This window comes from Lemur catta, chromosome 3 (assembly GCF_020740605.2).
Source record: "Lemur catta isolate mLemCat1 chromosome 3, mLemCat1.pri, whole genome shotgun sequence".
Lineage (NCBI taxonomy): Eukaryota > Metazoa > Chordata > Mammalia > Primates > Lemuridae > Lemur > Lemur catta.
Window position 1 is genome coordinate 27,986,624 of NC_059130.1, and position 11,556 is coordinate 27,998,179.

The 11,556-nt window shown below is 44.6% G+C and overlaps 2 protein-coding genes across 7 annotated transcripts in view; both read right to left on the minus strand.

Annotated features, from left to right (window-relative positions):
- The window catches only part of TPM3 (tropomyosin 3), a 28,592-nt gene extending 25,954 nt beyond the window's left edge, over positions 1-2,638 (minus strand). Inside the window, exons 1-2 of one of the 6 annotated variants that reach the window (XM_045545160.1) lie at positions 2,229-2,615; positions 1,502-1,627 (exon numbers count right to left, since the gene is read on the minus strand). In XM_045545160.1, the coding sequence (XP_045401116.1) occupies positions 1,502-1,627; positions 2,229-2,345 (243 nt within the window). In that variant the 5' untranslated portion in view covers positions 2,346-2,615. Of the gene's footprint in view, positions 1-1,501; positions 1,628-2,228 lie in introns of all 6 variants that reach the window. The other 5 variants (XM_045545161.1, XM_045545158.1, XM_045545171.1 and 2 more) reach the window with 5 other exon arrangements.
- A 5,725-nt stretch (positions 2,639-8,363) lies between these two features.
- CFAP141 (cilia and flagella associated protein 141) lies at positions 8,364-11,473 on the minus strand. Its single transcript, XM_045545176.1, has 4 exons — positions 11,125-11,473; positions 10,721-10,761; positions 9,390-9,519; positions 8,364-8,797 (listed from the first exon to the last, which is right to left on the minus strand). Exons 1-4 carry the CDS (start codon positions 11,155-11,157, stop codon positions 8,696-8,698), a joined length of 306 nt encoding a protein of 101 aa, XP_045401132.1. The 5' UTR covers positions 11,158-11,473; the 3' UTR covers positions 8,364-8,695.
- Between the last annotated feature and the right edge of the window lie 83 nt (positions 11,474-11,556).

The following is an 11,556-nucleotide window of genomic DNA, read 5'->3' on the forward strand; positions in this document are numbered from 1 at the left end:
GGTCTCGAACTCCTGACCTCAAGCGATCCACCCACCTCAGCCCCCCAGAGTGCTAGGATTACAGGCGTGAGCCACCGCGCCCAGGCTCCAGTTTATATTTCTAACTTCTGGCATTATCTATTCAATGCTCACCACTTTCCTTGGCCACTGAAAGTGATGGAAAGCCAAAAACAAGATCAGAAAACTAATGGTAGAGAGGCTGAATGTGAGGATCTGGAAGCATTTATGAATGGTTCACTCTGTCCTTCTAGCTATTTTCTAAAACCAAATGTAATTTTATTATTTTTTTATAATTCTTTTTTTTTTTAAGAGACAGGGTCTTGCTCTGTCACCCAGGGTGGAGTGCAATGGCATGTGGCACAATCATAGTTCATTGCAGCCTCGAACTCCTGGGCTCAAGTGATGTCCTGCCCCAGCCTCCTGAGTAGCTGGGACTACAGGCATTGTGTCACCATGCACAACTAATTTTTCTTATTTTTTGTAGAGATGGGGTCTCACTATATTGCCCAAGCTGGTCTCAAACTCTTGGCCTCAAGCAATCCTCCTGCTCTGGCCTCCCAAAGTGCTGGGATTACAGGCATGAGCCATAAATGTGATTTTAAATAATACATGTTCCTATTTTCCTATAAACTCAGTTTGCTGATAATTGACTGTATTTCCATCAATAGTGGGACATTCTTTTGTTGCTGCTAAGACTCCTGTGGTACTTTTCTTCCAAAAAACTTTTCTGTCTAGTCTCTCATTTATCTTTGTGGCAAACTTTGAGGTTGAAGATGAAGAAAAGTGGGTGATTATGGGATAATATGAAGTGGAAAAAGAGAATTGATCATTTTCAAAGGGGAAAATTCAGCCCTAGAGAACCTGAGTAATTTACTCAAGGTCATAGAGTAAGGTCTGATAGTGAAACTTTTACCCCTTAAGATTACTTTTTAGTTTCTATTATAGTCTATGACTCTAGGGACCTCTCTGCTGCAATATGAGCAATGCTTCCTATGGCATCTCTGTGGCTTAAGGGTAGATGCCCGCATTGGCCAAGATAAATAAACCCATATAGGGCCAGGGTCAATGTGACCTCTGTTTCCCATTGTGAAATCTGAGCTGGCTTTGTTGGGCAGTTGAGAGATGAGAGGTTCTCTATTAATACACATATCTACATGCCAAGCCTTGGACACAAAAACTAAGAATGTGGCATGGGGGAGGAGGTAGGATAAGTGATAGCAGTCTGGACTTAGAATCCCCTCCTCTTGTCCAGATCCTAGGAAACATAATAAATTCCTGGGCAGGACAAAAATGAGACTTCTACATGTCTTTAAGAAAGAAAATATATGCCATTATGAGGATATACCAGCATGTGTTTATATGCAAAAATGTGTGTGGGTATATATGTCTATCTTCTGTGAACCTATGTGTATGTCAAAAATGTGTTTGGAATTTAGTCATATATTAACATAAAGATCTGTATGTGTAGATTAAACTCATCCCTTATCTCTCTAATACTCACATCAGCTGCCTTCTTCTCTGCCAGCTCCAGCTTCTCCTGGGCATCCTTCAAAGCTTCAGAGTACTTGTCCAGCTCATCCTCTGTTCCTTTTAGCTTCTTCTGCATGGCTGCCAGTTCATCCTCCAGCTATAGGGGCCCAGAGAGTCACACACAAAGACATTCATACACAATAGTGCAGGCTTGGACCCTGGGCTTTTGGACCCCTGAGCCCAACCTCTATGTTACCATCCCCAGAGAGACACACTTTCTCCCCAGCCACTTCCCGCCCACTGCCTCAGGAGTTACGCTATAGCTTGGCTTATGACCCTATAATCTCTGGCCCTAAGATGACCAAGCCACCCTTGGTTTTCATCCAAGACCCTTGGATGGTAACTGTCTAAGGGTGTAGATGCCTGTGATGCTATTTAAGAGAAAAGAGATGGTGCATGCTAAACTCTTACCTTTTCCTCTAGAAGTCAGGGGTTCTTCCAAAACATGGTCCAGTTCTACTTAAATTCAGCAGAAACACTGTGGCTCAGAAGGAGCCACTGACTCTCCCAAGGTCACACAGGCAGTCTGAGGCAGATACCCTAGATGTCCTCTGCCCCTCCAGTGAGGCTGGGGAATACCTCCTAACCAAAGAGGGAGCTAGTGCCAGTGGTCACTGCTTTTCCCATAAAAACTTGCTTCCATCTCATAGTATAGTCTTGTTCATCAGCAGGTGAGAGAGACCTATGCCAATGCCTACCTGTTTACTTCTTTCTTCTGCTTGCTTTTGCTCAGCTTCAGCTTGCTCTGCCCGATCCAGAGCATTTTCCTTGTCCAACTTCAGCATCTGCATCTTTTTCTTGATGGCCTCCATCATGAGCAGTGGCTGTTGTTAGGCTCACCTGTGGACACTAGAGAACTGGAAACTAAGGCAAGAAAGGGGGGAGCTGCTTCCTGAGTGACTAGGAGTTCCCCAGACTTGAGCCTTTATCTGTGCTCATGGCTCCACCTCTTGTTCCTAATATGGTCTTTCCAGCTCCCTCTACTCCATCATTGTTCTCCTAGGGGAACACAGGGTGAGACACTTTGATGGACTGACATCACCAGCAAAAAAATATTTGGGAACAGCTGAGGCTGATCTTAGACAATGGAAAATGGGGGAGGGGAGAGGCTCTCCCTGACCCTGAAACTTTCCATTCGTACTGGGCAGCTCTATGAGTCTTTTAAAAGAGCAAGAAGAGTCTGGCTGAAGTTCACTTTATTAATAAAAAAAGGAAAAAAAGTAAAGAGCAGGAAGAGGGGAGAGGAGAACATTGAAATAGAGAAGGATACTTTGCTGATTCTAGAATGGCAGTTTTCATCCAGAGGGTCCTAGTTGCCCTTCAGCTTCCCCCTTTCTATCCCCCAGACTGTGTTGGATGCTGGTCAAACTCCAGAGGTTGAACTTCATCTTTTGAATCTTGGTATTCGGTGAGCTTGGGCAACAGTGAAGAGGGGAGGTCACTCATGATCCTTGACAATTCTCCCAAATCTCCAGATCAAATTGCTATGCTATTTTGGGAGTCTCTAATCAGCCAGGAGACATTGTTTCTCCCCCCTAAGAGCCACAGGAATAGTGTAAAAGGATAGGGCTGGGATCTGGAAGGCAATCTCAGAACTACAAGTGGGGTGGGGTGAGAAACAGAGAAGGGTCAGAATAATCCAGCAGGATCATGCCCTCTGTTTTCCCATAGTGATCTTAAAATAGAACTTTTGTACCTACACAGGTCTGTGTTCTCTCTATTCTTCTTCTCTTCATTTCATCCCTTCTTAACTACTCCCTCCCACAACCCATCATATCATCACAATCATCATTACGAGCTCCATTCTTCCCTTTAGTTCCAGGCCATGTTTATTCTTCTACTGGGAAGTTTGCTACTGACAGGTGGCATTTGATCCCCAGTACACTGGCACCATATACCTGAGAATATGGCAGGGGAGATGTGGGCACTGTTCACGGTGACCAGAGCTATCAGGGAAGAATATAAATGGCTCTATTTAGTCATTATGTCAAGGATAGTGTTAATGCCTAGCCCCAGCAAGGGGGGAACTGAGACACCCACCAGGACAGAGGGCAGAGCAGAGCTAGAATCCACTCTTGAGGGTTTCCAGTCCCTAGAGGTAGGTAGGCACATAAACCATCAGCTGAGTCTTGAAGGAAAGCAGAGAAACCAAGTCTGTTTTCTTTGGAGACTAGCCAAGGAAAAGGACTAGGGAACAAGAGAATCCCAGGGAAAAGCAGCAGTAGATAATGGGGGTGGGGGTGGGGGTGGGGAATAAAGAGGAGAAAAATACAAGGACAAGAAGAAATTAGGAAAAGAGATATATCCCTTTTAGCATAAGGGGGCAAGTGATAGAAAGACCTGATTCCCAAATTCCAGCTCTCTCCCACTCCCACACCAGCACTTTACATTAAGATTGAAATCTATATAGGTTGTAGCTACTGGTCTTTCAAGAGAAGTCCTGGAGACAAGAGGTTCAGTAAAAAGAACAGGAGTCCCAGAGCCCTAAAGGTTGAGGTAAGAAAGAGGGTGATGCTGAATTGCCTACTGCTATAAGAATATGTTTGACATTTAGTTGGTTCCTAATTAAACAACCCAATATCAAACATATCACACAGAAGTAGGCAGGAGAGCTTTGGTGGTCACCTGCCTTCCTGCCCATTGCAAAGAAAGGCCATAACAGAGACACTAGGCACCAATCTTGTCTAGATGGAGAGCCATCTCCTTGAGGAAGGGCACTGGTCTGTGGTTTTCACCTCCCAAGACAGCCAGCTATTGCTCATGTGGCCTTTGTGCCATCCCTGCCTTAGCTCCTCTCCCCTAAGTGCCTGCCCTTTGCTGGATCACGTTGACCCAAACCAGGAAGAATACCTGGCAGGACTCCACATCCGACGCCTATCGTGTTCCCCAGCACTCCCACACAGAGTTTCTCCCCCTGATGTCACGGCTCCAGTGCCCAGAGGATCAGCAGTGTCAGCAGCTCCTCATCAAAGTTGCCACCTGCTCGCTTCAAGGCCATTCCAGCTGCCCTGAGGCTTTCCGGGGGTGGGGGTAGGGGCTTGTACATCTTGCTTTACCTTTCCAACAGAATTCTTAACCTTTCCAGATCACCCCCACAAGACTGATGAGGTCTTTTTAGTGGACACCACTGTGGCATCCTTCTGCTCTCAAATGCTATAGGCAAGTAGCCATTAGGAACTTCCAAAATGCTTGGCTTCTTCATTCCTCCATCTTATCCCTTCTCACCTTCTCCCCACGTCCTCTGGGTATTCTCCTTAAAGTCACCCTTGGATGTGCAGAATAACAACTTGCCTCGCTGGCAGGCTCCAGCATGGGCTCTAGAAGAGAAGGCAGGTTTTCCTGTGCCTGGCAGAATTGAAACTAAGGCTTTAGATCAAGGGTAAGGGAGGAAACTCCCTCTGCCAGGAAGCGGCTTGCAGTCCTTAGGGCTCCCCTCCTCTTCTGGGGCTTTTTATGACAAGAACTCCTGGGCTGGCTTCTCCAGGCGTCTTCCCTCACAGAGATCCAGCCTGGTTCCCATCTGGGGGATTTTTCTTTTGAAGAGAATCAGGTTTGTTGAATGTCATGTAGCATGCAGATGCTTCTCTCCACTGTGGCGGAAAGGAGCCCAAGTTATAGCTGCACTGGGGGCTGGGGATTTTGGGGGAAGGGTAGGAGTGGGAGAAGGACACTCTGCTTCAGCCCCCAGGCGTGTTCCATGTGTCCTTGTTCCCATTCTGGACACCCTCCCTCCCAGCATACACCAACTCCACAGTGTCCTTGATCTAGATCGATAGCTTGTCCCAAGCCCCAATTTCTGTTGTGTGGCTCTTGCCTTCCAGGGGAAGACTAACAAATGAGCATACAGGCCCCTAGGCAGGCAACTATGATGTTATCTTATGTCTTTGTTCCTTTATGGCTCCCAAAGGGGGAGTGTGTGTGTGTGTGTGTGTGTGTGTGTGTGTGATTTTTACTTTCTTATTCTTAACCTCCCAAATTCTAGTCCCTTTCTCTAAGAAACTTACCCACACTGGAGAACCAGAGGCTGGAGGAAGAGAGGCTAGGAAAGGGACTAGAAGGAATTGAAAGGACTTTAGTGTTTGGGGCACTAAGGGAACAGAGGCAGAATGGGAATACTGATGTAGGGGAGGAGCAGCTGTCTTAGAAGGAAACTCTGAATGGCATAACTAGGCAGAAACATCAGATAGCCTCTGATGAAGGCCCTTCAGCTCTCCTATGCAGCCATTTCAAACAGACTGAGCCTTTCTGAGCCAGAAGAGCTGGGTAAGGCATCAGCCACAGAATGAAGAGGGGCTGGGTGGGAGCAGTGGGGTGATGTGATGAGAGCAGACAGAATAGACAGACAGGATGAGAGGAGATGGGCTCTGTAGGGGGCTGACATGCCAATATTGGAGCCAGCCTGGCATTGACAAGCCCTGAGGTAAGAGGCCAAGGTCAGGAATCAGGCAGAGGTTTGGGGCATTCTGTGGGTCTGCATGAACAGAGGAAAGAGGAACAGAGAGATAGAAGAGCTCAACTGTTTTTTCAAGCTATTGAAAAAAAGAAAAAAGATCAAAAGAAACAAATAAAAAGAGAAATAAAAGGGGTTGGTCAGGGAGCGTGGTGGGAGATAGAGAGAGGTGAGGTAATAGAGAGGATATAAAAATGGAAAAAACTGTCATAGGACCAAGAAAATATCATATGGGTTACCATTTATTGGACATGAAGTGTGACTCTCTACTCAGTGCTTTATTTAATCCTCACAGCAACCCAATAAACATTATCTCAGTTTTTACATACTGTATAAGGAACTGTAATCCAGAAAATCAAAATAATTTTCACAAGGCCACACAACCAGTAAGTAACAGAGCCAGCACTGAAGCCCAGCCCTGTCCAGTGTTAAAGCCTGTTCTCCTAACACCAGGCTAGACTGCCCGAATAGAAGCAGGGGGTGGCCTGGAAGACATGCATGCGGGAAGATGAAATGAGTGAAGGCAAGATGGACCTCCAGGAAATAGAGAACAGGAAACAGACAGAAGGAATGGGAGACCCAGTTTCAGGCTTGTGGGTCAAATTCAGGCATGTGTGTATGGTTTTGTCTCCTTTGAAACTCACATCATACCTTCATTACTTGTTCAACAAGCCTGTGAACTCTACATCATTTGGTGTAAGCACTCATGAGTAGTTATTGACTAAGGAGGGTTTGGGAAGTAGAAGTGATGGGAACTGGGTGATGAATAGATATATAGGACAGAGAGAAGGATGGGCATGGGATGGAGAATGGCATTTGATCTAGATAAGGGCCTGGCCAGAGGGCTAACAATCTCTGAAGGACCTGGGTCACAGGGAAATCTCCTGAGGGGGAAAACAGAGGATACCTACTGTGTGCTAAGCACTGGGCTTGCTCTGTCTCTCTACATACATTATCTTGCTTATCAAAAGGATCCTATGAGATAGGTATTATTGTCCTCATTTTCAGAAGAGGAAATTGAAGCTCAGATAAGTTAAATCCCTTAAACATGATGATATAAGAATTAAAGAGATGAAACCTCTTTAATTTGAACCCACACCTGACTCCAAAGCCTGTGTTCTTCTCCTTACACCCTGTGGCCTCTCAGTGCTCCTGATCAGTGGGGTGTGTAGGGGCAGAGAAAGGAGAAACTCTGACAACCAGGAGATGAATAATGGGGGATTCATCAGGAGACTGAAGGATAAGGACAAACTTGGCAGTAGGGAAGGAAGGGTATAAGTTTTGCAGTGGAGACACAGGCACATGGGAGTTGAGGGTGGGAAAAGATCATGTTGATAGAATAAGTGACCAGTGAGGACACCAATGGCAAGGTGAGAGCACAGGGCAAAGTAGTGTATAAAGGTGCTGACAGCAGGGAGTGCTGGTATGCTCCTACAGCTGCTACTGGCTATGAAATGGGGGTCTCTCTGGTTTGGGATGTCATTTGCATGTAAAGTGGACCCTTATAAGTGATGTTCTTTTTTTTTTTCTTTTTTTTATATTTAAAAAAAAAGTGATAATTTTCTTTCTTTTTTTTTTTTTTGAGACAGAGTCTCACTCTGTTGCCTGGGCTAGAGTGCCGTGGCGTCAAGCCTAGCTCACAGCAACCTCAAACTCCTGGGCTCAAGCAATCCTCCTGCCTCAGCCTCCCGAGTAGCTGGGACCACAGGCATGCGCCACCATGCCCGGCTAATTTTTCTATATATATTTTAGCTGTCCATACAATTTCTTTCTATTTTTAGTAGAGACAGGGTCTTGCTCTTGCTCAGGCTGGTCTTGAACTTCTGAGCTCAAACAATCCGCCCGCCTCGGCCTCCCAGAGTGCTAGGATTACAGGCGTGAGCCACCACACCTGGCAGTAAGTGATGTTCTTTATGGCCTATGGATGTATACGGTCAATCAGTAGTTTTCAGTATTTTTCAGAATTTTGAATGCCTTTCAATTGGACATGTTGTTCCCAACAACCTACAAATCTCATGAATCCTTATTTCCTTACACTTGCCACATTACCAGCCTGAATCCTGGAGGCATTTAAGTTTGGAACTCTCTCATTTTGCAGAGGTGGGAATTCAGGCCCAGAGGAAAGAGACTTGCCCAAGGTTTCACAATAACTAGCTGACTCAAAACCCAAAATGCAGGCTTCCTGACACCGAAGCACCACAGTGCTTGTAGATTAATAGCTACAGTCAGAGCAATTTGTCCAAGTATACAGAAAAGATCAGTGAAAGTGAGATCTGAGAGGTGGTGAGCAAAATCCAGGAAGATTATGGTAGCTGAGAAGTAAGCACTTTCAAAACAAATCAAGAGTTAGAGCTGAGAGAATGAGCCCAGTGATCCAAGTTTGAACCTTTAAGAGCTAGCTTTATTTGTTAAACCAAATTGGGATTCTCAATTCTCAAATCACATTGTCCACCTACCCCATTCCCCGCCCCCTTACATCAACACTGTATTTCCCAGTCTGACCACAAGGCGTCACTCTTGTTTTTAACCATTGTTTCATAGATTGTTTTCCAAATAGCAGCAGGGGGTCGACATGAAAGTGAAGAGGTCAAGAGTGGGAGTCCTAGGCACACTAGATCCAGGAATGTATTGAGAAGGAAGTTCAAGGCGGTAGACGCTCAAGAAGGCTAGGTTAGCAGACATGATGGGAATGGAAGAACGGTGTTTTGGGTGCTGTCAGTCTCTCTCCACATAAAAAGCTTTGCCCATCTGATTTAGTTCCTGCTGGTACTGCTGATACTCCTTTTCAAATAGCTGGTGCAGGGCAGCTTGACGGACCTGGTGGGGAGGGCACAATAAAGTGTGTTGTTTGACTTGTCTTTACCATCCTTTCTCATTCTCTCTCCCTGGTTGCTTTCCTATTACGTGTGTTCTCTTGGACCTGGACTTAACTGTGACATAAAGTTAGGAAGGAGCAGAGCGGCTGAACCAGTGGAGGAGAAGCCTATCCAATTTTTTTCTCCATGGGTGAAGCCCCATGTTCAGCAAATATTTGCTGAGAACATACCATGAACCATGAACTCTGCTAGGTACTCGGGATACAAAGATGGTTACATGACAGCAATTGGGGACCCCAGGGAGAGAGAGATACAGATAGGCAGGTGCTGGGCACTAAGAGGCAGTTCTGAGTCTCATCAAGATGAAAGGTGCAGGGACTAGAATGCACTTTGGGACTTTAAAATGTGCCACTGCCAGTTGGATGCAAAGAATCATTTAATGAAAAAGAGCTTTGGCATTCGAAGTTAAAGTTGTTGTTCTGCTCTAATGGTGAAAACCTCAGAGGCAAATGAGATGGGTGAGTACTGACAGAGACCAAGAACTTGGAAATCCTAGTGGGCAAAGGCACAGAGCAGTAATGAATAGAACTCACCATCAGTAGTTGCTTGTTGGCCAGTGCCAATTCCTGTACCATGGTCTCCTGCATCCTTAGGGTGGCATATGGGTTTCTTCTCTGGCTCAATGTCATTTGCCACAGACAGTTAGTATGTGAATTTTGCCATCTGCCCCAGGTATACAGAGGTGGAGGTTGAACGGGTTAGAGTTAGAAGTGGAGACAAAAACCTCGTGAGTGAGGCTGCTTCTTCACTCAGAACCTCTGTACCAATGTCAGAAGATGTAAAGTCCTTAAAAGTGTAACTTAGAACCTAATGTATACATTATGCCATTTAATCATTACAATAATCATGTGGCAGAGGCATTAATTTTTATACAATACAGTCGGGGAAACTTGTGAGTTGCCCAAGGTCACTTAGTGGTGGACCTGGGTCTCTAATCTCTCTAAGGCTAATATACCTTCCATCATACCAGTGATTCTCAACCCTGGCTGGACACTGGAATCTTCATTAAAGTTTTTTTAAACAATAAAAAAAGATTTTTAATGCATCAAAGGAATATACATATGTATCATGCATATATGTATGTGTATATGCACACTGTTGACATTTTTTAAAAAGTCAAAAGTAGTTTTTCCACATGACTAGAAAATTTAACCCACATAGAAACATATTAAATGAAAAGTAAAAGCTTCACTCTGCCCCAGTCCTTCTCAACAAATTTAGCAGTTTCTTGTGCATCCTTCCAGAAAAATTTTCTATCATTTATTAGCAAGTATATCTTTTTTTTTTAAATGACAGATCATACATTTACATAAGAAGTGTTACTTAATAATTTGGATTTTTCATATTAGCACATACAAATTTGCTTCATTCAGCTTAAAGAGGCTTCTCTTATTTCATCCCAGACCATTTAAACCAGAATCTCCTAGGATAAGACCTGGGCATCAAAACTTTTTAAAAAGCTCACCAGGTGAAACATATGCACCGCAACCTTTTGCGGTTACTCATTCACTCATTCAACAAATATTGCAATACCTACTACATGATTAGTATAAAGCCAGACAACAAATGCTTGAATTCTTAAAAAATGAAAAAAACAACAAAAACTTGCTCTAACTTTCCTTCAGAGAATAGGAAGCAGGAAGCAATTAAAAACCATAGTCTATACAGCCAAACCTAGTGAGCACTTGGAGGTTGATCTCTGCTTGCTCTGAGAACAAGACTGCTTCATACCCCCTTCCACATCTGTTCGCCTTCATGATGAGCCCCTAACAAGATGGAACAGAGTTGGGAGTTGGCTCAGGGAGGACAAGGGAGTGGAAAGGTCAAGCTGAAAGTAAAGGGAGGGGATAGAAGCAGAGATTACCTGTCGACCATCTTCTTAAGACTCATAGCCCTTTGAAAATTCTGCAAGAAAAGGTAATTCTGCTGATTTCATCTCCAGTACCTCACCCCCAGTACCCTGTTCTAGGGAGAGACACATCTTTCTCTTTTGAGAGAGGAAGCAGTCACTACTCTAGGGATGGTGGGGAGAAGAAAGCTCTACTCTTTCCAGAAGGGATCAAAGAAAACACACAGGAGGTGGGATGGAATATGTATTTGAATACCTACTATGTGCCAGATACAGCCTCCCACTCCTGTTACTAACTACAGTATATCCTTCTGTTACATCAAAAGCCTTTCCCAATAAATCATGTACTTCTGGCAAACTGATCTGGAAACCTCAAGGAAAATTCCTCCAACCCAGCCCTTCTTTCCAACTCTGCATACCTCTTCTACTTTTGTCATCTTTTCCATAGACATGTCTACAGACTTGCTTGATATGGTCTTAGGAGACTGGGCAGGCTCTCCTTTCTGTTTAGTTCAGTCACCGAGGTTTCAGTAGTCATAGCAACATTTATGCCTCCAACAATGACCCTGGGCCTAGGACTTGATTGGTCACCTGGCCTGTTGCCCTGGAGACCTAAAGAGAATCCTGCTTTTGCAGACTTCTATTAGTGACACAAGCAAGTCTATGAGCAAAGGCCACAGTCCCTATTTCAGGATTTCTTCTGCTGGGGTCCCAAAGAGTATCTGAATGGTCTTAGGTCCAGGGCATGCACACAGTTCCACCAATTCTCTGGAAGCAAATCCTCATGCCCTATACCCTGTTAGAAATGTGCAGAGAACATATCATATGCCTGTTTGATTAAAAGAATCAAT